This window comes from Hemicordylus capensis, chromosome 5 (assembly GCF_027244095.1).
Source record: "Hemicordylus capensis ecotype Gifberg chromosome 5, rHemCap1.1.pri, whole genome shotgun sequence".
Lineage (NCBI taxonomy): Eukaryota > Metazoa > Chordata > Lepidosauria > Squamata > Cordylidae > Hemicordylus > Hemicordylus capensis.
Genome location: NC_069661.1, coordinates 27,364,459 through 27,392,438, shown reverse-complemented (window position 1 = coordinate 27,392,438; position 27,980 = coordinate 27,364,459). Strand labels below are relative to the sequence as shown.

Sequence of the window (27,980 nt, the reverse complement as noted above, 5' to 3'; positions counted from 1 at the left end):
TTTGTCTTTACAAAATGTGCTGTCCTTAACATAGCCATTAGTCTAAAGCAGGGATTCTCAACAGTGGGTCACCAGATGTTATTGGACTTCAACTCCCATAATCCCCAGCCCCAGTGGCCTTTGGATGGGGATTATGGGAGTTGAAGTCCAATGACATCTGGGGACCCAACGTTGAGAATCACTAGTCTAAAGCATCTGTTTATCTTTAGTATTGCCTGGGTCTCCCTGTACCCTTTTCTAGTTCTGAAACAGACAAAACAAAAATAGTTTACAGGTTCCAGGTCAACAGAAACTGCTGATTTGGGGTTTTAAAGCCCCAAATCCCAAGTCCGGTCATTTCAGGGAATGTTCTCCTACTACTAGTGTTTCACACACATATGCACCCCATATGTTCAGGTCTTAGGCTGTGGGCTTGCTGTGAATACTTTCGCTCTCAAAGGTAAGGCTGGTGGCTACAAGGAGGAGTGCTCTTTTGCCAGCCCCTTCATTATGCAATTTCTGCTCTAAAGAGACCTTTCCTACTAGCTTTTGTATGAGATTAGTACTGGATACTGCTGCACTTCAAGGGTGTAGATAAACTGGAACACATTCAGAAGGAGAGCAAAGATGGTAGGATTCTGGAGAACAAGCCCTATGAGAAAAAGTTGAAAGTACTGGTACGTTTAGCCTGGAGAAAACTGAAAAGGGAGACAATAGCACAATATCATGGTGACATAGAAGGACTGTCACACAGAAGAGGGCAAAAACCTGTTCTCTGCTGCCCAAGAGGGTAGCATGAGATCCAATGGGCTTAAGTTCCAAGAGGAGATATTTTCAGTTAAGCATTAAGAGACACTTCTTAATGGTAAGAGCAGTTCAGCAATGGAACCAGAAGTAGCAGCCAGTGTATGCCACTCCAAGGCAGGCAGTGAGGGTGGTTTTGCCACCCTTTAAAGTTGTTCTCCTCACACCACATCTCCACTGCCCTCCCAGAGCAGTGCTCACGGGATGCTATTGGGAACTAGTTACCCAGAGATGCTCTAAGTTTTCTGCATCGAGCAGGGAATACAACTAGATTGTCTATAAGGCAAAGACATTTCTGTTCCACCAGCCTTTGAAAGTGTAAGAATGACATCAAGGAGATGTTGTGATTTTATTTTCCACAATTATTACACTGCTTCAAGTGCATTTTTATTAATACATTAATTATATATTACTATTATATAGAATTATATAGGGTTGTATCCAACCCTTGGAGGAAGGAAACCTTTGGCTACAACCCATATTAGTTCAACTGTAAGCTGCCTTGGAAGGTCTTAGGGGAAGATACCCATGCAATCTGAATGTATTATTTATAGAGCACCATCTGTGCACATGGTGCTTTAAAAGGAATGAAGCTACATGTCTGCCCTGAAAGGGCTTACAATCTAGATACTGAAACAAGGGGGTCAAAAAGAGGAAGGGAAGGGGAGCAGAGGCAGGGTTAAAAAGGGGAAGAATATTCTATTTTTTCCACTTATAAGTATTTAAGCCTAGTTAGTGTAGGTAATGGGGAAGAGGGTGTGGTGCCCAAGACTTTATGGGAAAGGTGCTTTTTAAGAAGAGAGGAAGAAGCATCATGAACGTGTTCCAGGGCAGCAGTGAGGAAGAAAGGCAAGCATAAGGGGCAGTAAGGAGGAAAGTGTAGCAACATCTGAAGAAGCAGGAAATCTTTGGACAGTTGAGGGTGGTACATGAAGATCAGAGGCAGGACTATAATACAGCAGAGCTGAAAGGTAAGGAAGGGCCAGGCCATGGAGAGCTTTGAAGGTAAGAACAAGGAACTTGTGTTGGATATGGAAGTGGACAGGAAGCCAGTGAAGGGGTTTTAAGGAGGGGAGAGACATGGCTGGAGTGTTGCGAGAGGTGAATTATTTTGGCAGCATAGTGCTGGGTGGAGGTGAGGGGACAGAGATAAGCCAACAAACCAGAAAAGACTGCAGTAGTCGAGGCAAGAAATGATAGACTCAAGTGTGATCTAGAGTCTTTGCCAAGAAGGCAGAGAAGGACAGTCATTAATTATTATTATTATTATTATTATTGTTAACATTTATATCCCGCTCTTCCTCCAAGAAGCCCAGAGCGGTGTACTACATACTTGAGTTTCTCTTTCACAACAACCCTGTGAAGTAGGTTAGGCTGAGAGAGAAGTGACTGGCCCAGAGTCACCCAGCTAGTTTCATGGCTGAATGGGTATTTGAACTCGGGTCTCCCCGGTCCTAGTCCAGCACTCTAACCACTGCACCACGCGGGCTCTCAGTCCAGCACAGTCATATTCTTGAAATACTGTAATGGGAAAAGCAACATGATTTGATGACTACCTGCATATGTAGTATAAAGGAGAAATAGGAGACCAAGATAAAGCCAAAAGGTTTTATATAAATGCATTTTAAGTGCTGCATACAGTATCTTATTAATATCCATACCCCACTTTTTTTCAACAAAAATTTCAAAGTGATTCACACAGCAAAAGCAACGAAAAAAAGATAAAGAATGAGAAGACAATTCTCCTCCCTAAAGCAGCATATATGTGTACTGTGTTCTCAATTAATTTGGGAGGAACAGCAGCCAATTCATAATAAATTAACTTATAGGAAGGATCTGTGTAGTAAAAAAAAAGGGTGTGTGTGTGCTGAATCAGCTACTAGCTGTGTGGGGATAAAATGGAGGGCAGAACTGCTAGGCATGAGTATGAGAAGATATTGCACAAGCAACATGTTAAGATAGAATGGCAGACTCCAGAGTTTATGCAAACTTGAGGGAGCAAGGAGGCGGCTGAGAAAGGTAAGGGATTCCTTCAAATGAGAGCCTAGAGAATGGGGAAAGGGAATTAAGAATTGGGATCTTACTCATTTTATATTTTTCTAGCCACTACCACCTGTATCTCCTTTTTCATCATCCCTTGTGTATCTTTGTGTTCTCTCCGCTCCACAGAACTTCATTTGCTACAAGACTCATCTTTGTCTGTTTCTCCTCCCCCTTTCCAAAGCACTGTACTAACACCTGAGCTGATTTTGAACTGCCAGCATCCAGTCTAATCATAGCCACCCATGCGAAGTCGGTGTCAAATGTTACTGTTTTGATCTGATAGCACCTCCTTTGTAGAGGTATATATTACAGTGGAGAATCTTGCCAATTAACTAATCAACTCTTAACAGCCTTTTCCTATTACCCCTTGCCATGGGGTTAGCAGGGAGATTGTCAACTTTTTGTTTTTAGATAGCTGTCTGAATATGCTCTGGATGATTTACACACATTTCCTTCCATCTGTCATTAACACTGGCATATCTGTATCTCCTGCAGCACTGCAACTGCTTCCTAAAGGCAGAATTAATTCACATCTTGGGAGCACATGTGTGTGCCCGCGCACACACACAATATATTATTCTCCCCCATTTAGACAATCACTCCAGGTGGCTTCACTTACTGCTATTCCTTCTATTGTTTGCTCTATGTGTGAAGTAGCAGATTATTTCCCCATCATCCTTTTGCATTTATTTAGTATTTGTTGAGTAGTGATTGATTCATCCCCTGATGAGTAAAAAGGCACCTTTTAAAAATGGTAATTATCTTCTATTTAGCAGAGGGAGAGCAACTGGCCCTATCCATCCCCAGCAGCTGCTGCTGATGTTGATCTTGTTTTTCCTTTTTAGATTGTGAGCCCTTTGGGGACAGGGAGCCATCTTATATATGTCTTTAGTTTATTTAATCATTTGTAAACCGCTTTGGGAATGTTTTGTTGAAAAGCGGTATAGAAATATTCATTGTATTCGTATTAATATGCTCAATAGTCAATTCCAGTTTAAAAAATAATAATAATAAAGCTGAGATATTTCCTCAAGTTTTAAAGTGCATCACTTATAATTTGTGATCAAATCATGGCCTTAAAGATTTAAACCAGCACTAATGCTAAATGAAAGCAACTGCAAAGTTGTAAGGAATCACATACTTGATCATTAGCAATATTAGTCAATATTAGATGGATATCACAGCAAACAAAAACAATCAGAAAAATGCAGCTTCAGCACAAGAGTTTCAAATCTGGCTCTCTCACTAAGACATTATATATATGTTTTTGTTTCAACAGTGCTTTGCAACAAACATTAAAGAGTAAAAATTAGGTTGCCTCCACCTCCTCTTTTTGATAGTGGGAGAGTTGCATATTTTAGCCTATTTTAATTTATAACCACATACTGCTAAAACACTCTAAATATATTCTATTTCCACAGTGTGATTTCAAAAGATTAACATTTCACATTACAAGTAAATACCCCAGCTTAAACTGATGACATTTATGAATAGCTTTGCTGTGGTTTCACAATAGACGTTGCTTGGCTAAGGTGGAATTCACATTAGTTAACTTGCGAAAGCTTGTGGTATGCCGCCTTGTGACAGAAAGACAATTTAGAATTATTAATACCACACCATCCACTTGCCAGAATCAAACTCCTCTGATGTTGCTACTGAACCCTCAGTTGTACAACACTTATGGGCAACAAAAGAGACTCAGGCATTTATTTAAATTTTAAATCCTGCTCAGTTCCAGAGGTCCACTACAGATAACATGGTTTAAAATAAAGTAGAATATGAAGTCAATACTGTGTTCGTATAATTCCCAGGAACCAAAGGGCATGAAAAACAGAAGATCTTTTTACATATTTGTATAATTGCTTCAATACTACCAAATTGTCATCTCCCACCTCTGAAGCAACACATTTGAACCCAGGACATGATCTGAAGGCACAACACACAGCCACCTTGTTGAAACTAAGGAGGTCTGGGTCTTGTCCATGCATGAATGGGAGATCAGCTGGAATCCTGCATTGCTATCATTGAAGAAAGGTAGGACAGAACACATAACTGGATTTAACAACTGTGATATATATTGATTCCTTTATGAATATGTCCAATTCATAGTATTCAAAAGGGGTAGTAAAGATCAGACATATATTAAACCCCCCCCCCACACTTTTTAGATGTTTCACCTTCACACACTGCAGATGGTAGAGCATGCAGGCGTGGAAACACTGCCACACCATCCATCAAGCAGATGTGACAAGCTAATCAGTCTAAGAGTACTATGAAAATACATGGGATTTACATCTGAGTAGGAGAGATTATGTACTGAAGTTGGTGAATCACACTATTAAAAACATATCTACCCTGCCTTTCAAGTTTTAAAACTTTCAAGATGGTTTACACAATTCAAACAATACAGTAGTCTTCTATTGTCTGCATAGTGTTCCCTGCCCTCAAAGTAGTGCTTTACACATATTATCTTATTTTAAACAGTTAAAGCAGTTTAACATGAACATAAGCAAACAATTTAGAACAAGACTCCTACTTATTATTCCTCTACAAATGTGGATAACTTATGTATGTAAAACTGTCTTTAGTAAACCAGGTGCTCATTATTTGTCTTGTAAATTAATTTTATTTATATTTGTATTCATATCCTGTTTTACTCCTACCATGGAACTTGAGGCAGCATACATAAGGTTCCAAGGCAGTCTCCCACAGAACTGTTCTGGACTTGCTTAACTTCAACATGACAGCTGCATTTTGTGCTTTCAGATTGTACCATGAGACCCATCCAGCCCTGGCTTAAGAGTCCCATTTGAAATGCATCTATAAATAGGCTTTGGTTCAGATTTGAGTCAACCTTTAAATTTCCACACTGAAAGTTTCCTTAATTTTTAAAAAAGCTTTGTTTTTAAGGTGACTCAGCTGGGGAGTAAATCCACAGGTGTGATTGGTGAGGTTTTGAAGTACTGGGGAAATATCTATATCTATATATACTTATCAAGGGTCTAGAGCCTAAGGCCCACTGAACTGAACCAGGAAGTGGAACCAGTGTCTGAATGCAAACATACATCTTGAATGGGCTCCATGGCTATTTGTTCAGTTCGGAATGCTTGGTTTACTTTGATCCAAGCACTGACTTACTGAGCAGTTTCCATTGGCATGGAAGGGTGCTTTGCTTTTAATTCAGTCTCAGGAGAAAGGAATTTTAAGGTTTCCATTTTGTGAAATATACACTTGTTTTGTTGATGGCTTAAGATACGTTATAAAGTGCCTTTAGCACCATAGATGCAAATTAAGGAGAAGCATAAATAAATATGTATGGAGTAGGGGAAAGAGAGAGAAAGAAATTTCAACACAATTGCGGATGTAATTGTGCTTAGATAATTTTTAAACTGCAGGACCTGTATTTTTCAAAAGGACTTCTAGAGAAATGCATGCAATACAGTCCACCACATATCTTATATCAACAATTTGAAATACGATGTCAGATTTGTGTGTCTTAACTGTTCTATAGAATGGAGAGGAGAGCAGGTCTTGTGGTAGCAAGCACGACTTGTCCCCTTAGCTAAGCAGGGTCTGCATATGAATGGGAGACTAGAAGTCTGAGCACTGTACGATATTCCCCTCAGGGGATGGAGCCGCTCTGGGAAGAGCAGAAGGTTTCAAGTCCCCTCCCTGGCTTCTCCAAGACAGGGCTGAGAGAGATTCCTGCTGCCAGTCTGTGAAGACAATACTGAGCTAGATAGACCAGTGGTCTGATTCAATATATGGCAATTTTCTATGTTCCTAATGCCTAAAATGAAAAGACAGTTATTCTGATTTCAGTAAAACATACATTTCACCAAGATCCTAAATAATCGCGATTACCTTTTTCTCCAAGGCATGAACAGAATCTCAGTGCAATGCCTGATTTAACCATTGTTTTGCAACATTGTTGTCCCATGTTGTTGCCTCAGTTATTTATTATTTTTCTACATAAACTGATTTGGAAACTATTGTTGAAAAATGGTATATAACTATTAGTAGTAGTAGACTGATAGTCCTGGTAGTCACAAGTAGGCAAAATAAAGGATTGCTGGCTATATACTGCCTGATATCACACACATGGGGTGTGCACGAACCCAAATACCGGGGGGTGGGTGGGTTTGAAGTTTGAAGCTGAGGGTGCACTTAACCCTCACCCGGCCAACGCTCGTTTTCCATAAAAGCCTTCGTGGCAGCAGTGTACCTCCCTGCCACCCCTTCCCCCTCTGTGGCCGGAAGTACCGGGCGCACATGAGCATGTCGTGTGCAGGGCACATGCATGCGCACCTGGTACTTTCGGCCACTTCTAGCTGAAGAGGGGAAGGGGCAGCAGGGAGGTACACTGCCGCCATGAAGGCTTTTATGGAAAACGAGCGCTGGCAGGGGGGTTCGAACACCGGGGGGGGCGTGTTTGAAGTTTGAAGCCGGGGGGTACACTTAACCCTCCCCCTGCCAACGCTCCGGCGGACACTTCTTAGCTAAGGGGACAAGTTATGCTTGCTACCACAAGACCAGCTCAAACTGTTTAATTATGAATGGATAAGAGTTTCAGTAAGGGTATCTTGACTTACTAAAGTACTGAAAAGAGTTCTACGAAAAGTAAAAAGCTGCATTACAAGCCTGTTATTTGTAGACTTTGCCAAGATCACTATTACATATGCATCATCGTCGTCATCATCATCATCCATTGTTTAATACTAATCAGATTCTCAAACTTTGATTTCAAACTCCTGTTAGGAAGGAAAACCTGGCTGCTCTCAACTGTCAGTGTAGGTTAAAGCACCATGGAATTCAGCAGAAGGGCATTTATGTGGAATAAGTCTGCAAAGCCTGTGACAATGACCAAGAATCATGTCTGTGCTGGACTGCAGTTGCATAATTTCTCTCTCTCTCTTTTCCAATTTGTTATTGCAAATTGGCTCTTGGCTTAGACTGAAGACAAAGACTCAAATGACTGTAGGACAGAATGATTGATCTACCCTGATCTCATTAAAACAGCAAGCGGAAAAGATGAAGAAATCTGAGTGCTATGGACTATCCTCATAGAAGCTTTAATTCATTAACTCTAATTATAAGCATACTTAATTGTTCATAGAAGAGGAACACACACACTAATGAAATTTCACTACCATTAAATAATATTCCTAAGAGCTTCCAGTAAGTTCAACATTTAAATATGTACAGAAATATGCAGATGTTTAAAAGCAGAACATCGTAACAGAACTATATCTACTTTCCCTTCCCATCTCACTGAAAGCCACAGTTTGTGAAACTGGCACTGTGTATTTGGATTTTTTTGCAGCAGCTACATGGACCAAAGCACTTAAATATTTAACACAGTAGTTGCAGCTTCATGAGAACAACATTACATGCTAGAAGGAACCAAAATGAATACTGGGTAGTCTGTACCTCCTGCATAAACCTGGCTCAGATTTCCATAAAAATTTCAGACTATCCAGCTTTTGATATCTGGCAAGATATAGCTGTGAAATAATTCCAACTGAGTTCAACTTTCCACAGAATATTTATTATTTAGACGTGTTCATCTACCATTATATAATCCCTTTCATTCTCTATAGTTGGTGTTCCTCACCAAGAAATCCAGCTTATCTTTTGAAAGCAAGTTTATGAATGTACAGTTCTGCTGGTTACATATGCCAAAGTAATAAAATATTTGATAAGTTGTATTTCCCCCCACCTTGGTATTCATGGATCATTCTTTTCCTGCATGAATGCCAGCCATTAGACACAAAACATCCCACTACTGCTATTTCCAAATAAGTAGAATCATTACACTACATTTCCCCCATTTTTAAGACAGTGCCAAAGGCATATTCTCCTCCCATTTGCCACACCCATTCACCCTTCAGACAATTCACAAAGATCTGTCAAATCAGCCCTCTCCCATTACTGCTGATGTCATACTTCTGCTTATCTCCTGGCATTAACGCATCCCTTTCTGCATCAACATAGGGCTCCCAATTCTAAATTTAAAGGTCACCTCCTGACTCCTGACCTTGGCATGATCACCTCAAGTGTTTCTTCCTCAGCCAAGATTCTAGGCAAGCAACTGTTTACATGTCTGCAAAAGCAGCATCTTTTTCTGCATCTCTTAGCTTTTCATTTTTTAAAAATTAGGTTTGTATCTTGTCATTTGGGATGCCCTCAAGCCAACTCACAAAATAAAGTCAAGAGATTTCAACACACATGCATGCACAAAGCAAGCACCACTTTCTACTACTGCTTAATTCCCTCCTGCTCCTTCCACCACCCCTGTATTCCTGTCCCTTCAACTTTTGTCCTGTTGATACTATCCTCCTTTATCACACACTACATAAACACCTCTACAATGATCTATTTCTGAAAAGGATTTGGAAATGTCATCATCATTAACCACCCTGTGGATATTTTTTAAATGAAACAGTGTGACATTTAACATTTAAACTGTTTGATATGTGCATTTCTTTTAAAGTATGGGAGAATATGCAAACATTGAATCCTGCACCTGCTGCTGTCTGAAATTGTACAATCCAGCAACAGATACCTGTTGCAGTCTCAACTGTGAAGGTAGGTTTTCACTTAAGGTCTCTAGGCATGGACTGAATAACGAGATGCTGGCACTATTTATTTATTTATTTGCTTGCTTGCTTGCTTTCTATACCGCCCTTCCAAAAATGGTTCAGGGCAGCACTTAATGGATGTTGAACAGTACATAATGGTAATGAAGGTGGTACTATCAGAGCTACAAAGCAGTGGGATGAGCTTCTGAAAATATTTCCACAGAACAAGAACTAGCAACCTCTAGAAGACCAAATGAATCCATTTTTCATCCACTTAAAACATTATCATTTTCAGCTACCATATGGAATAATTTGATGATTTAACATAAAAGGAAATGTTTGATTAAATGCAACATATCTGAAAAGGACACAATGCACTCAGAACATAAGCTTTGGTCTAAAATCATCCTGAACTTCATCTGTCCCATTCTGCTGCAGTAAGAAAAGTGTCACTTGAACAGGGCATGGATGTAGTGATTTATCGCCACCTTGAGGATACTTTGAAGTTCCACACCCCCAAACCCAGGATGACACATTTTATTAAAACATTGTAATTCAGCCATATGTTCCAAAGGCCACATTATAAAGAATATATACCACGTTAAACACCATACTTCCCCCAAAAAAACACCTTTTCGACGATTTTTTCCTCCCTTTTCTAGCTTGTAAGCACATTTTTCTATGAGGGAAAATTCCTTTATAGTGTGGCAGAAAATACTGCTTTACAATTTACACCTTGCTGGATGTGGGTGAGGAGAAAACTCTTTTCTTCTTGTACAAAAGTTGAAGTTACTCCCTTATTACTCCCTTATTAAATGTCGATGATCAGGCTATTTCTTCATAGAATATTAATTTCAGATGGTTCCCCAGTTAATTAAAATAAACAAATGTGCAACACTATTGGCTAGTGAGGTGTTATGAGTTTAAGCATGACTGTATAGGACAGCTGCTTCAACTTCTCATTCAACACTGTAGCACAGAACTACGTGCATTGAGAACCAAAGTCTCTCTGGAAAATCCAGCTGCACAGATTCAGTACCTCATCTTGGACCTAGAGCTGTCATTGTTGGACCCTTGGTGTCCAAACCTCCTGTAGCTATGGACCGTAGTAGCTGCCTTATTAGTGCATCAGATCTCTAAAAGGGCCCAGGATCAGAAGTCAATTTACAAATTATAAAGATGAATGTAGTTGCATTCAGTATAGCTTGCTCAACAGATGGCTGTCTAAAACAAGTTTTGGTCACGCAGCAAATACTGTCAGTGAGAGGGCCATATGAGCTTCTGGGGGGAGGCAATTTGACAATCAAGGTGCTACTACCAAAAAGACCCTGTCCTATGTCACTGCCCATTATGCCTTCAAGAGAGGTAACACTCAGAGCGATGGCACTGCTGAAGACCTTAATATTGGGCAGAATATCATACAGGAGAAGGTGATCTTTAATTTATTTTCCATTGGGTGCTGCAACTGAAGAGGCCGTATCTCTGTATCCCCAGCTTCTACCTGCCTACTTCAACACGCAGGAGCACTCAAGAGAAGGACCTCAGGAGATCTTAACCTGATCTTCCTAGTAGAATGGTTCTACTAGGAAATCAATTTTTAGACAATTTTCACATAGTATATGTTCCCGAGAAAGACTAAGAGAATACACATCTCATTCTGCTTCATTACTTTATAAGAACATAGAACAAACACATTTCCCATCAATGAAAAATATGTCACTGCAAGAGGAGGATGAAATTGGATATATTAATTTTTCAAATAGTTCTTGCAGGAATTGTATAAACTATGCAGACTACAAAGTTTTATACTGTGGGATCATCTTTTGAAACAAGAACAAATTAGAAAGGATACAGAAACTATAAACCCTTGATTAATAACTTAATAACATACAAAATCCAACTGAAACAGCTTAGAGGCAGAGTAGATGCAGAAGTGCATTTATGAATACCAATATAAATAATTATGGGACACAGTGAAGAAAGAAGATTATAACCTTGTGTGATACTTACTTTAAAGCAATGACATTTTGGATTGTCATTGCTAAAGTAAGACTAGTAGTGTAAGATATTCTCTTCAAGGGATGGAGCCGCTCTGGGAAGAGCAGAAGGTTCCAAGTTCCCTCCCTGACTTCTCCAAAATAGGGCTGAGAGAGATTCCTGCCTGCAACCTTGGAGAAGCTACTGCCAGTCTGTGAAGACAATACTGAGCTAGATAGACCAATGGTCTGACTCAGTATATGGCAGCTTCCTATGTTCCTATGGATCGAGTGTTATGGAAACATTCAAATGTATCAAATGCGGACCAGTCACTAAGGAAACTCTGGGATTTGCAATTATGGAAAAAATCACTAATAGTGGCATTCATAAGGTGTTTGCAGATTGACCTTTTGCAGCTATCTACATGGTTAGACTACTGCTAGTGAAAGAGGATCTACCCAAATGCACGTTTTTGCAAGACATTCTCCATTCACAGACATATGGGATGCACAACTCGTGTTAGTGCAAGAACGAGCCTGGAACAGAGGTGAATTTCTTCATGTAATGACTATGCATTACATCCTTATGCTAGCATAAGACAAACAAAAGTTTCATTAAAATAAGAGCCAGGACACACACACAGTGTGTACTAACTGACTTTACATGTAAAAGTGTGCAGCCTTTGGACATGGGCTCATCTCTCACCCATATCACATACATAAACTTATAAACCTTCAATGAGAACATGCATAGGCAATCTTAATGTCTCTCCTTCACCTCCCCCCCCCCCCGCTTTTTTCTCTTTATGGGTCCCATGTACGTAGACTCTAATTTACTTTAAAGTTTGCATGCAATGGGGGATGGTGCACTCAAAAGCTCACCTGTGCACATGACCAACACTCTCTGACAACACATGAATCTGCTCCAAAAGAACACGACTGTAATAAGGCGGATTATTTGGGAGGAATACTAGTCATGAAAACGGTTTTACTACTGCAAGCCTACTCCATGGGGAAGAATGGATTTCTGACACGCTTCAGAAAGATGATTTTAATGGACAGCATCCAGACTAACATTGCCCTGGTATAAGAAACTTTTGCTCACAGATTGATTTTTTAAGAACATAAGAACAGCCCTGCTGTGTCAGGCCCAAGGAGGCCCATCTAGTCCAGCTTCCTGCCTCACACAGTGGCCCACCAGATGCTGCTGGAAGCCACAGGCAGGAGTCGAGGGCATGCCCTCTCTCCTGCTGTTAATCCCCTGCAACTGGTACTCAAAAGCATCCTGCCTGTGAGGCTGGAGGTGGCCCACAGCCCTCCGACTAGTAGCCGATGATAGACCTCTCCTCCATGAAGTTATCCAAACCCTTCTTAAAGCCATCCAGGTTGTTGGCTGTCTCCACATCTTGTGGCAGAGAATTCCACAAGTGGATTATGCGTTGTGTGAAAAAGTACTTCCGTTTGTTGGTCCTAGATTTCCCGGCAATCAATTTCATGGGATGACCCCTGGTTCTAGTGTTAAGGGAGAGGAAGAAAAATGTCTCTCTATCCACTTTCTCCACACCATGCATGATTTTGTAGACCTCTATCAGGTCTCCCCGCAGTCGTCTTTTCTCTAAACTAAAAAGCCCCAGGTGTTGTAGTCTTGCCTCATAAGAAAGGTGCTCTGGGCCGCTGATCATCTTGGTTACCTTCTTCTGCACCTTTTCCAGTTCTACAATGTCCTTTTTTAGATGAGTGGTATTGGAAGCAACTGGAAATCAGCAAAAACGCTTTTTAAAAAGCACATGAGCAAAGTAAATCAACAGACACAAGAGTTTAAAAAGAGATACGTTTACTTGTTTTATGTAAGTTGCACTTACAATATAAAAGATAGTTGGTAGATTTACCTGGTTGATTAGAAGGCTGCCAGCCCAAGGTTTTGATAGCATACTGAGGTCCTGTTGGCTTGAAGGCTGGAGCAGATGTAGTACTGGCAGACACAGGTTTATTTGCACCATTTTCTGGGCTTTCAGGCATGCTCCTTACTGTGGCAGCAGTATAAGCAGTAAATTGTGCTGGCTCCGGAGAATCACTATTCAGAGACAAAACCTTACTTTAGAACCATCACAGAACAATCTCATTGATTCTTAAGTGAAGATGCAATTGTTTCTCTGTCAAATTAGCACTACTAGCAACAACTCTGGCTGAATATACAACACCCTATTCTGAAATATTCATTTTGTTTATGTATTAAATATATGTGTAATATATATGCATGCATACAACACACATACACCCCCCCTCACTGCCTAACTCATTTACTAATGAGGCAATCAAAAGTATTGTGGCACTTTTGAAACACTTAGAAAGCAATATCTGAACACAGGGCATTGTATTTTGAACAGAAGAACTGTGCAATGCAAACTCATCCTTATAACAGCGGAGAGGACTTCAGCAAGCAAATCAAGCCTCACATACAACTGAATTAAAAAGTGTGCGACTTTGCCTTCACACACTTGAACCAGCCTCAGACTGGGAAAGAAAGAATATTCAGGAACAGTTGGGAATGTATTTATGCTTTCAGCATGCAATGAATATCTACTATTTGTCCTGTAAGAACTGAGACTTGAGCAAGACAGAGATCCCATATTCAAGAGAGATCCCATATTCAACATTTTAAAAACTAAGCTCACATTGAGATGGCAACAGTATTGTGAATTATGCCAGTTTCTTACCTGGAAAAAACTGCTAAAATCCGGTGCTTCTAAACTACTCAAATTCAAATCAATGCAGGGCTTGTTCAGACGAAATATTCTCTGCCCATGTGATTAGTAAGGGGATGATGCCTCAAGTATGCAGCTGAGGTGACATCTTCCACAGACATCCTGATGACCCTCGGGCACATCCCTTTATTACACTAGGTGGGGAGTGGGTCTGATCACCCAAATGGCAGCTCTATACAAGACTCAAAGACTTAAACAAGAGGCATTTTCCCTTACAACTACATCTAAATCTGTATTGAGTTTAAAGTTACCAATGGAAGCCAAATATTTTCTTGATCAAAATGTTGGCCTTGATCCATTCAGTCTTTCTGATATCCCAGTTGTTTCAGACTCAAGAACAGCTGTAGGCATGCATTCCAATTCCCTTATAGCACTGTTTCTTACATTGACATGAATACAGAGGCACAATTTGCAGAGGCTACATATTACCGTTGAAGTGTGGGGCTGTAGCTCTAACATTGCTCAAGTAACATGTATATCTTCTGTCCATGTTAGAGCAGTCTGTGTAGTTATGTGCTATACTGGCTCCCCAACTCTCCCCCACACAAGCCATATCAGTGACAGAACACATGCTTTTGTATGTAGAAGATCCCGGATTCAATCCCTAGGTTCAATCTCTGGCATCACCACTTAAAAGCATTCCAGGTAGCAGGTGCTAGTATTTATGCTGATACTTAAGAACTTGAAGAGCTGCTTCCAACAGTACAGGATGAGACAGACCAGTGATCTAGGTGCATAAGATGCACATTAGCTGCATCTAGCTGCACTTTAGCGTGAGCTAAAGTGTGGAGTCCCACAAGACTCCATACTGTCTCCAATGCTTTTTAACATCTACACGAAACTGCTGGTAGAGATCAGGAGGTATGGTCTAGGGTGTTATCCATATGCTGATGACACCCAGATCTATTTCTCCATACCAACATCATCAGGAACTGGCACGACCCCGCTAAATGCCTGCCTGGAGGTGATAATGGGCTGGATGAGGGATAACAAGCTGACATTGAATCTAAACAACATGTAGGTACTATCTGTAGGGGGTTGGGACCTGAGAGATGGTTTAGATCTGCCTGTTCTGGATGTAGTTACACTCTGCCTGAAAGATCAGGTACGTAGTCTAGGAGCATTCCTGGATCCCAGACTCACTCTGGTCTCTCAGGTAGAGGCAGTGGCCAGGAGTACTTTTTATCAGCTCCAGCTGATATGCCATATGTGTCAATTTCTGGAGGTAAATGACCTTAAAACAGTGGTACATATGCTGGTAACCAATATGGTCAATATGCTTGACTACTGTAATGCACGCTATGTGGGGTTGCCTTTGTATGTAGTTTGGAAACTACAACTGGTACAGAATGCAGCAGCCAGATTGGTCTCTGGGTCAACTTAAAGGGACCACATAACACTGATTTTGAAAGAATTGCACTGGCTGTCGATATGTTTCCAAATGAAATACAAAGTGCTGGTTATTACCTATAAAACCTTTAATGGCTTGGGCCCAGGCCACTTAAGAGAGTGTCTTCTCTGTCATGAACCCCATCACCTATTAAGATCATCTAGAGAGATACGGTTACAGTTGCCACCAGCTTGTTTGGTGGTGACTCAGGACCAAGCCTTTTTTGTGGCTGCCCCTGCTCTGGAATATGCTCCCTGCTGAAATAAGAGCATCTCCTTCTTTGTTTGCTTTTAGGAAGAACCTCAAGATGTACCTGTTTTCCCAGGTATGTTTTAACTGAAATTTTAATTTTAATATGTTCTAACTTACTGAGACTGTTTTTATCTGTTTTATGAATTTTAACTGTTTTATATTGTTTTTATTTTATGTTTTAACTTGTACACCACCTGGAGATTTCTATATTGGTGGTATAGAAATTAGATAGATAGATAGATAGATAGATAGATAGATAGATAGATAGATAGATAGGGCAGCTTCATATGTAATTTAAGAGAACATCTGCTATAAGTGGATGTACTCTAATTATAGCACTACACAATCACCAAAAACGTGATCAATTGAAAAGTCAAATTATTTCTCTACATTAAGCACAGGTAAGTAGATGAGAAGGGAGAGAATATGAATGCCCTTTTCAGACAATTTCTGCAATAATGCAAATCTACATTCATACCATTCCAAACCGGCTTTAGAGCAGGCTTTGGTGTTGAGTCTGCCTTGGTCAGCCTGATGGATGACCTTTACCAAGGAATCGACAGAGGGAGTGTGATTCTGTTGGTTCTTTTGGATCTCTTGGTGGAGTTCGATACCATCAACCATGGTATCCTTCTGGATCGCCTGGGGGAGTTGGGGATAGAAGGCACTGCTTTGCAGTGCTTCCGCTCGTATCTCTCAGTCAAATTCCAGATGGTAGAGCTTGGTGATGGTTGCTGTTCTAAATGGGAACTATTATATCGAGTCCCTCAGGGCTCCATTCTGTCACCAATGCTTTTTAACATCTACATGAAACTGCTGGGTGAGGTCATCAGGAGATTTGGTGCAAGGTGTTATCAGTATGCTGATGATACCCAAATCTATTTCTCCTTATCATCATCATCTGGAAATGGCATTGACTCCCTAAATACTTGCCTATGGGCAGTAATGGGCTGGATGAGGATAACAAATTGAAACTGAATCCAAGCAAGACAGAGGTGCTCATTGTAGGAGCTCAGAATTTGAGGAATGAGTTAGATCTTCCTGTGCTGGACGGGGTTACATTCCCCTGGAATGAACAGGTACGCAGCTTGGGGGTACTCCTGGATCCAGGCCTCACCCTGGTGTCTCAGGTGGAGGCTATGGCCAGGAGCGCTTTCCATCAACTTTGGCTGATTCGACAGATGTGTCCATTCCCTAAAGAGAACGATCTCAAAACAATGGTGCATCAGCTGGTAACCCCCAGGCTCTACTATTGCAATGCGCTCTACCTGAGGCTGCCTTTGCACGTAGTTTGGAAACTTCAGTTAGTTCCAAATGTGGCAGCCAGATTGGTCTCTGGGGTAACCCAGAGAGACCATATTATGCCTGTCTTAAACAGTTGCACTGGTTGCCAATATCTTTCTGGGCAAAATATGAAGTGCTGGTTATTACCCTTAAAGCCCTTGAATGGCTTGGATCCAGGCTACCTTAAGAGTGCCTTCTTCTGTATGATCCCCATTGCATGTTGAGGTCATCTGGAGAGGTCCGTCTCCAGTTACCACTGGTACGTCTGGTGGCGACTTGGAACTGAGCCTTTTTGTAGCTGTTTCTGGCCTATGAAATGCACTCCTGGCAGATATCCGCAGTTTAGGCTCGCTGCTGGCCTTTAAGAGAGCCCTCAAAACTTAATTGTTTGGCCTGGCCTTCCAAGGTTTTAAAATTTTTTTAAAGTATTTTAATTGGTTTTAAATGGTTTTGAATTGTTTTTTTTTTAAATGTTTTAACATTGTTTTAAGAAGTGTGTTTTAAATGGTATTTGTTTTTATGTCTCTTTGAACTTGTTGTGCATTGCCCAGAGCCTTTAGGATGGAGTGGTCTATAAATGTAATAAATAAATAAAGACAGACAGACAGACATGGTTGATTTGGTCTAAGAATAGAGAATGAAACATTTTGCTCATCTGAGCAGCCTGAAGCTTCCGTTTGATTAAGTAAGGGTTATATTGGGTGGTATTCTGGGATTGCAGCCTATACTCGCCACTGCTGGGAAGAGCTTTCAGGGCCGGTGATACTGGGATGTAAGCACCTTCTAATCTACACTTAAAAGGTGGCTCCTGCTGCCCCCCCTACTGGCCATTAATTATGGCCATGGCCTCACCATAGGCCCAACCTGGCCACCCCCACCCAAGCAAACATCTTTGTGGGGGAGAGAACAAGTGGCTGAAATGCCCCCACCTGGTGCACAAACAGCGTTCCATGGGAAATGGAGGGGGGCATGCAAACTTGGGGCCAGGAAGGCTCAGCTGCACTGTCCTCCATTCCTTCCAGGCCCTCTTGACAACATGGAGCCTATTGTTGGTCAAAGGGTCCTGCTGTGTGGTCACTGCACCTCCTTCCATTGCCTCTTAATTTGGGTGTAAAGACCGCATTGACATTAACGCTGCAGGCGCCTTAAAATAATTTTTAAGAACAGAAGCATAGTGGCATTTCTGCTGGAAAATACAGTATTTTTACTATAGACTGACTATAATAAGAGAAAAGTAGATGGGGTCAACAGCATATCATCCACCTCAGGGATAGGTACTGAGGATGGAATTTCCTGCCTTACTGCTATAACACAACTCTGTGGAGTAGTCAATGAACTCAGCCATTTTGCAGACTATGGTCCTTCTTACACACTCACTAAAAGCGTGAACAACCTTCCTACTGGGAGTCAGTCAAAGTTTGAGCCTGGTTATCTTCAGGAAGCAATGCAAAACTCCAGTATTAGGACAGTCTTCAGCAGCTGGGGATATTGAATATTTTTATCATTACATGTTGTGCCATATAAAAATGGAGATAGTTTTACTTAATGATTTCAGATAAATCACAGCTTCAAATTTGCAGAAGGAATTAATTTCATTAACCTCAGCAAAATTAGATATTGTCACTAACTGGAGAAAAAGACCACCATATTTAAAAATATGGGAAAACTTAATACAGGACTAATTATCATTACAAATTAGAGCATCTTTGAATGTGAGTTATAAAAGTTGTTGGTTTTTTTTTTAGAAAGTTGGATTTCTTTCTCTAAATTTTATTGACAATTTTAAGTCCACTTACACTAAACCAGGGTGGTTAAGATGATATATATTATGTGAAATGTTTTAAGTTTAAAATGATGTGGAAATTTTGTTTGTCCTTTTTGATATTAATAGTGCTGAAGTCAATTTTAGTTTTATATGCTACATGGTTATTTTGTTTTAAATTGAAATATTTTTATTTATAACAGTTGTATATTTTAAGATGGCTCCCAGTGGATATAGTTGGATCACATCAGTTTTAGAAGCTCTCATAGCTCCTAATATACTGGTCAAGGCTTCCTGTCACTGTGGAAGCCTCTGCAAGTACTTGCTGCCCCCTTCCCACCTGCTAGATTCCACACTGTGCCCCAGGGGATGGGGTACTCTGGGAAAAAGAAAGGATGCTTAGCCTATGCCAGGCAAAAAACAAATGTGTGCAGAATCATATAAACTGTATAGTACACACACACGGACACTTGCTCACTCTTATTGCTGCACTAGAAAGAGTCTTTTAAACTGGTGAAGTCTAGTTGAACAGTGGATTTCCTTTTAATAAATGGCATCTTCCAAAGTCCTTTAAGCTTAGTAGGGGGCTGACTATCAACATCTGCAGCAACTCTAGTACACCAGTAACATTGGGTGTATTTCACCAACTTTGTAACTTCACCAACTTAGAGAACATTTTTCTTTCCTGCTGCTGTATTCCCTCTGGGGTTTCTTCCAATAATACTCTTTATATCACATTCAAAACTCATGTAAATATGTTGCTGTCAGCACGCAAGGTGCCCATTTAAAAAGGGCTAATTTTCATAGCAATTGACTTTCTAACATAATTACATGTATCAGTCAAGAGACTGATTAATGGGACAGTGTTTGAAAGGGAAGGAAAAATCCCACATTAATACTGAAAAAACCTAACACAGAGTCGCTTATCTGCCAAGTTCATTTAGCATATTCAGCAAAGAGGCTCGAGAATAAAGGCCCCATGGCACTGGAGATGTTAGTCAAGGGAGTCTGTCTTCCACTATTTACAGAAGTTAAGAAAACAAAGACTTCCTCCTTCCCATTGCCTTCAAGGTCTCATGGTGCCTGACAGGTCTTCTGTGAAAAGATGCATTTGCCCTGATCTTCAGACCTAGATGTAGTGCAAATTTTATATATAACTTACACTGCATTGATTTACACACACATGTGCATTTTATATACAGATACTGGTAAGTGTGTGTGTGTGCACGCGCTCATCCCAAAAGTTCTTAAGGGCTTTTTGTCATTTTAAAAGAAGAAAAACAGGCCAGAATATATTTGATCAATGCGTTCTATAGTTTATTTGCTTAACCTTAACAGCTTTATTTTGATGAAGTAGGAACCAGATTTCAGACTGTACAGATATAGGCTGAACCACTAAACTACACTTTATCAAAGTAACTACTATTCTCCTGGTTTTCCCTTCTTCCCCCCAACCCTCCCTCACTACCTTGGTTATCTTTTTCTCTCCTTGGTCTACCACATTGCCGTCTCCCCCTCCAACCCCTAGTTTCATAAAGGCTGAACTAGACATGATGGGGCAGAGGTTTGCCCTGTACATGCATAAAGTAGGGGTGAAGGATCAAAAGGGGACACAAGGGTCAGTGTTGTCATCAGGTACTTTGCTCTAACTCAGTTTGCTTCCACTAGTTGTGTTGGATTGGGGGCGGGGTGGGGGGATGGGGGACAGGGAGGATCTAGCTTCTGCTTCTTTTTAATGGTAAAATTAGACCCTCTCCTTTTTACATGAATGGGGAGGACAGATAAACATGGATGCCCTAGTCCCATCCTGTTGGGCCCTAAGTACTTTTCTTCATATGAATCAATAGCAGCTGCTTCCGTACGAGAAAACAAAGGTTTTTTAGTAAAGTGTGCCATCGAATCAGTGTCGACTAGGGCACCTTTAAAGCTGGGACTAAGCAAGTTTCATGTCCTTAGAAATTAAGAATAACACATGTTTCAGTATGCATAGCTTCATTCTACATTCTGTTCCTCAGAGCTAAGAGGAACAAACAAGGTATCACTTTAAAGACGTTGTTTAGTTGTGGAGTAGGGTGTACATGTGTGTTTGTAAACAGCAGTTGCAGAGAAGGGGCTTATCCAGATCATTTGTTTAGTTCTGCAGTCCTGATGTGCACAAAAAGCTCTACGTGAGCAGGAATGGCAATAGGATCATACATCAATCAGTGTGACTGATGCTAAAATCTTTTATTTTCAGTATTGTAAATTGTAAGTTCAGATTGTTCAAACTGTATATTATAAATACCACAAGACTTTGTGGTATTTGGGGGTAGGGAGGAGAGGGGAGGTTTAACCCCTTTGCTCCCAACACAGTCCTGATCTAGATCTGGAACCCCACAGCAATTTAACTTCCTTCCCTGAAAACTCAAATGCGCAGAGCCAAATTACATGTCACATCTGGGAGACGAGCTGCCACTGATGTCCACTGGCTCCCCATCAACCAATCCTAGTTGAGGGCAAAGGGTTATATCCTCCCAGTGCCATGGTTCCAATCCAGATCAGGATTCCCCCGGCTATTTATCCCAGCCAAATATGCAGGCTAAATGACATGTTCAAGTTCATATCCAGTTTGATCCTAAAGTGAGACAGAATGACCCCCATGTCTGCCCTGGACTGAAGTTCTAAGGGAATTGTTTTCTCATTTTATTTCAATAAACAGCAATTTGCCCAAAATCAGATACTTTCCATTTCTGACATCTAAGATTCCATATAAGGGCATTTTGCTAGCAGTCTTGAGATTTAGAAGTCTGTTTCAAGTCTTCTGAGATCAAATCAGACTCACTAACTACAGAACAGTTACATCTGGAGATAATATGGATATATAGAAAAGTCACACTAATGAAATTTAGCAAAAGTTAAATTGGTTGTAGTAAACAAATTAAAGCAAGTGAGCTACTTAAGTAAAATTTAATGAGATACACAAAGCTGAATTGTGCAAAACACCTGCTTCCTGCATCTTCTAGGACAGTATTCATTTTGTAGAGCTGATCTGTATATATAAAATTTGTTCCAATCCATCTACTTTATTTTGCATTTTTTAAGAACAAAGAACTGTCCCTTTGGCACTTTTAAAGGGCAAGAGACACAAAACTCTTGCAATCCCAGTGATTCCCTTTGTGTAGGAAATTAAATATAGCAGGCTATGCAATTTCCAACTTAGTCTTTCTTTATGGTTGCTGCTTTTTAGTGTTTTTATGGTTCTTAATATTTTTAAAAGACTTTAATATGTCAATGTGGTTTTTATTGAGCTTTATTGTGTTGTATTGTAAACTGCCTTGGAATGAATTTTATGAAAAGTTGTATAATTGGACAATAAATGAATAGAATAAATATTTATGAGAAGTTTGCAAATTGGCATTCTGAAATATATATTTTACAACAACCTGTGAGGATGGGAAACAGAGACTGAGAAATATTGCATAGTCCATGACTGACCAGGATTTTAAATTAGCCCATGAAGTCCAGTCTAACAACTTGTGTTACAAAGCTATCATTGGTTCCATCTTAAACTAGAGAGAGAGAAGAGAAGGAAGAATCATGTTGCAACGTTCAATTAACATTTTTCAGGTGGGGAACACACATGGTAGGACATGGAAAAAAGAAGGAAGACAAAAGCAGGAAAGAGAGGTCTCCATGCTGCTTTTTTCACAGTGCAGCACCATAAGAAAGTTCTAGGTGGTGGGAATCCAGTGCTCTCAAAGATTTTTAAGCTTCTGTTCCAAGCATCAGACCAATGAATACAACTAGGCAGGGCTTCTTAAAATAGTCTACTGTACAGATGTAAGAAACAGCAACCAGTAGTATCTATTTTCTGTCCCACTGCTTTGAAAAGCATTTTAAGTAAAAGTAATAAAGTAATAAGTAATAAAACACTATATTACACCCCCCCCCCCAAATTCTACAGAATGTCCATTAGATATTCTCCTAGGCACACAAAAGCAGAGTCTGTGAACCTTAGGGATGTGCAAGAGCTGGTTTGGTGCCTCCTCTGGGAAGCGCCAAACTAGGCCGGGTGTCAGCATTTGAACCGGCTTGATGAGGCAGAGAGCGGTTCCCTTAAGGAGCCGGTAAACAGGTCCTTAGCTGCTTGTCTCCGCCCTGCTGCTTTTCTGCTGGCGGCACTTGCCCTAGCAGGAGCCGCCTATGCGCATGTCGGCCATGTGTGTGCCAACGCTGTGCAGAGGCCACAGGGAACAGTGCCACAGCCCTGCGGGGCTGTTGCTAGAGCTAGTGCTGCTGGTGGAAAAGCAGCGGGGCAGGGATGAGCAGGTAAGGACATGCTTACTGACTTCTTAAGAGAACTGCTCCTGCCCGCCCATGCATGAGCCATTCATGCACATCTCTAGTGCACATGTCCTGTGAGGCTAGGAGAGCACTTAACTGACCCAGTCACATAGGCAAAGCTGATCACGTGGGGCTTTTCCTCTGGAATTTGCACTGTGCAAGAGCCACTCAATGGCTGCCACATAGCTGGGAGGACACCTAAAGGGCTCCTCACTGAACTACATTCTACACACTTCTGTTATATGGATGAATGCACCTGAAGCCTTTTTCGGAGGGTTGAAATATGGCTTGTTCGTAGACTACCTCCCAGTTTCTCCTGCCGATTTCTGTTCTGCTGCTGTCTAACACATCTTTCTATTATCCAGGCCCAAATCCAGATCCAAATACTATCCAGGTAACACAGGCTATTGCAAACTGAAGGGCAGCTTGATGGAGATTTTGTTTATAAGCTACACTGTCTGGCAAAGGCAACACATTCTAGAGAAAAATGAATACCGTATTTTACGGACTATAAGACGCTACGGACTATAAGACGCACCTTAATTTTAATCCAGTTTTTCAGAGTTTTAACATATTAAACTGTTAAAACATATAAGACGCTCCTGAATTTTGGCGGATATTTTTCGAGGAAAAAAGTGAGTCTTATAGTCCATAAAATACGGTACATGAAACAATTTAGTTAAAAATAAAGAATTAAAGGAGCCATTCAGTCACACTGATGTATGATCATGTTGCCATTACTGCTCACATAGAGCTTTTTGTGCACATCAGGACAGCAGAACTAAACAAATACACTTCTGTTAATATTGTCTTAAGTTTAGGAACTTAATGTGCAGTGTCCAGTTCTGTCCCACAGCACAAAGCCCACAAGGTCTAGCAGCAGGGCAGTCAGGGATAGGTAGCACCATGGACAGAGCCCTAGGACTGTCCATGACCAAACAACCACCAGAGACAGACTGAGCTCTTAAACACCGCTGAACTCAATCTGCCCCTGCTGGGCTCCATCTCCCTGACTGAGAGCAGCAGTTTTAAAGGGACAGCCCTAGAGTCTGACACTTCTCTTCGCCAGCTGATCCTGGCTTGCCTGTGGCTGGCACTGATGTGCAGGTATCAGGGAGAGCAATGTAAGAGGAGCCAGCTCCTCCAAGGCTCAAGTTCTGAGGGTGTTGCTTTAGTGGATTCAGGGTCCATAGGTGCTGTCTCAAGGGGCTCCATCTCTGGGGCTTTCTCAGGCTCTGGCCCAATATCAGGGTCTAATCCTGCCTCTTCAGGGTCAAAGTCACTGGCCAGGCTGGTTTAATGATAGTTATTAAATACTGTTGAAATAAATGAGTCAAGTTAGTCTCGACCAACAAGTCCCATTAATTTTCATAGGACTTATTCAAGACGAAGTCTGGGTCCTGTCTCTGCTTCATTTTAATGCTTGAAATTTAGTGGCCTTTTGCTGTTAATATTATTCTATTTTATTATGATTTGATTTCTTAAAATTGTAAACCAGCTTCAGTAAGATATTTTAAGAGACTGCAGAAGACACCTTAGTATAAATAAAATAAACTGATCACAGCTTCTCTCTTTTCATTGCTGTTTGCAACATTTGGCCATGTTTCTCCCATTTTCAAGAGCCAATCGCAAGCTTTAATGAAATAAGCAATCTGATTTTCTTTTTAAAAATCCACTCCATTTTGCAACCATATTAAAAACATGAACTCAACATTCCACAGACTACAGATTAACACAAAGGAAAAATTAAGATATGCAAAAATAAACTTGTCAACTTACAACATTTGGAGACATAAAATAAATATTGGGGAATTCCCTGCCCAATGCAAGATAAAAAATAGTGCCAGGATCATAAAAAAGTGAATTTTTTTACACTTTTCACCCCATAATCCTATTATGTTTGGGAAAACAAACAAAATTTTAAAAAAACACACATTTTCACTGCAGACTACAAATATAAATGTTTATGTTGCTAAAGATAACAATGTTCCATTGGCTTATATAGAAAAAGAAGGCACCGCCAGCATTACAAAGAAATAAGGAGTTGTAGTGCATTGATCAAGTTCTTTCCACACTGGATTCTGTTACAAGGGCACACGTGTACGCGTATACATATACACTGATTGTGTGAAGGGATGTGCACAAAACCTATTTTGCATTCTGTTTCAAGCCCAAAACCAAATGCAAATGGGCAAAACATTCCGTCAAAACAACTGGTCCGACCGGTTGTTTCAAGGGAACAAAACCTGCAATGTTTCAAGTGTTCCAGCCATAGGGAACAATGGGGAAATTTGAAACACCCCATTGTTCCCCATGGGTAAACCAAACTGGAGTGGGGTGGTAGGGTATGATGGGTGCTACTTACCACCTGACCTACAAAATAAATGGGCAAGTGGGCAATTGTAAACAAATTTTTAACCTTTTCCCCAAACTCCCAAAGGATCCTATGGAGATTGGGGGGGGGGATTAAAATGTGTTAAAAATCATCGGCTTGCCCATTTCTTTTGTTGGTTGGGTGGTAAGTAGCACCCAACATGCCCTAACACTCAACCTACTTTGGTGTCCTCAGGAGCTACCCATGGGGAACTTTGGAAATTATCCTGGCCAATTTTAAACCTGTAATTTCAGGTAATGTGGCAAAGTTCTGTTTTGTGGTGTCGAAGCTCCGTAAAGACTGTATTAGTAATTTGAACAGTTTGTGATTTTTTAAACTTTTGAACTTCTTGAATTTTCTTATTAATGCTATTAATTGTTATTGTTTGTTAATCTGGTCTGTGACCGCAATAAACATACTACTAACCATAGGGAACAATGGGGTGTTTCAAGTTTCCCCATTGTTCCCAATGGCTAGAACAAGCTGCAGTCACTGAGTGCACACACACATTTTGCATTGCAATTTAAAATGCATTTTGCAACCCTGCCTTGAAAAACACTGCAGAAGCACACAGTAAAAGGGAATCTGTCCCTACCAACACAGAACACACATTTCTGACACAGTCCAAAAAATAGCCAAAAATGAATAAATGACCCAGAATCCACTGCCAGCCACAGTCCCTGTGCTTCAGTAACTTCACTGGCACAAGTTGCTCTCTCACACACAATTATGACTCAATTGCAACAGTTGTCACAGCAGCACTCTTACCTAGCAGCAAGCATATCCATAAGCTCAACTAGAGCAACTTCAGTCATATTTTGACTGAGTACACCTTGCAATACAGATTGCAGAGCAGACCAGAGCAATGAGTGAAGCACAAGTTAGTCTAAAGGCCAGACATGCAGCTCATCGCAGCAATCACCAAGAAATATTAAACACACAGCTGTGCTGCCACTGTCCCTTTCTTGCCACACTATCTCACAAACAAAACAAACCACAACTCAAGCAAGGCATGCACCCAATTGCCTTTGTCAATCTGAGATGCAGCAAAACCAGATAGTTATAGCAGCAATAGCACAGCATATAATACTTATTACTGAGCAAAGAAAGGCCCAAGACCAAACCTTCCTTGATTCCTTTCTCCTCTTCTCTTGATGTATCCTCTTCAAGAGAGGCACAGTATAAGGGCTCTCTGCTTCCCAGTCCCTTTGAATACATTTTGAATTTGAAATTCCCTCCTTTAATGTTCTCCCTCCCTCCTCCCAGCCAATGGGGGCACAGTTGCCCATCACAACTCTTGATTTGTATCATAACAAACCAACCAAGCAGCAAGGAGATTGCAAGCCAATCAGAAGCCAGTGCCAGAAAATTAATCAGCAAGGGAAGAACAGGCCTCCAAAATGGCAATCAAAAGGGGGTTGTTCTGCTCTGAGCTCGAAACAGTCCCTTTATTTAAAGGGTATTCTGTTTCCAGCTTGAAACCACTTGTTTCGAGTCCATTTGTCTGCAACAAGTAGCAGGCTACTAGACAACACCTGCACCTCCCACAGGACATCTACCTGCTTGGCCACCATGCAGAACTATCCTAGGTGCCTACCTTTGGACTTACAAATTTGTGGACAGTGTCAGCTTTGCAGGGGTGGTCCTTTCACAAGGCAGGGTGAAGCAGTTGCCTCTCTGGAACTGATCTGACTCTTGCAAACTTTGCAATGAGTGCCTCTCCTTACACTCCCTATAAAGCCTGCAAGAAGCACAAGCAGAGAATAGGGGACTACTAGCAATCTTCCCTGTCCCCCATACATTTTCAAAGTTTGCAAGGGTTAATTTTGAAAGGGTATGACCCCTCACTGGGGCGGGGGGGGATAGCTGTCAATATTTTGCACCTTGCCTCAGAAATCACAAGGACTTGTGGTGCCCCAGCAATTTTGGTTTATCCTTACCAACACTAACCAAGTTTTACATTAGCCAGGTTTTTACATTAGTCTATAAACCATGGTTTCAGTTCCAGTCTACAAAAAATCCACAGGCAGTGTTAACTATGGTGTGGTGGGAGAAAGCAGACTAATGGATTGTTTTCTCATTCTGCACAGAAAGGGAATGGAAACACATATACTTGAGGTCAGTTCCCTATTTGCAAACCATGGATAGGCAGGGCAGCATTTAAGATGACCTCAATTTAAGATGACCACCTTTAAAAAATACAGGTTAAATACAGGTTGTACCTATATTTAGCCAAGAGGAAGAGGACTCTGAATTTAAGATGATCCTTTAATTCCTATCATCAAAGAACTTTGGAAAAACCTAATCTTGGATTCAAGTAAATAGGGTAGTAGTTTAAAGTACATTTTAGTTTTAAAGAATGAAACTGCTTTTGTAACTATTTTTTAAAAAGTAGTTCCAAATTGTTGTCCAAGTAAATAGATTAAAAACATTACTGGATTTCAAGG

The 27,980-nt window shown here is 40.8% G+C and overlaps 1 protein-coding gene across 15 annotated transcripts in view; it reads right to left on the bottom strand.

Annotated features, from left to right (window-relative positions):
• The window catches only part of PDLIM5 (PDZ and LIM domain 5), a 196,140-nt gene that overhangs the window by 26,407 nt on the left and 141,753 nt on the right, over positions 1-27,980 (bottom strand). For all 15 annotated transcript variants that reach the window (XM_053257569.1, XM_053257578.1, XM_053257572.1 and 12 more), the window contains one exon: positions 13,273-13,457. In XM_053257569.1, coding sequence (XP_053113544.1) covers positions 13,273-13,457 — 185 coding nt within the window. The remainder of the gene's footprint in view (positions 1-13,272; positions 13,458-27,980) is intronic.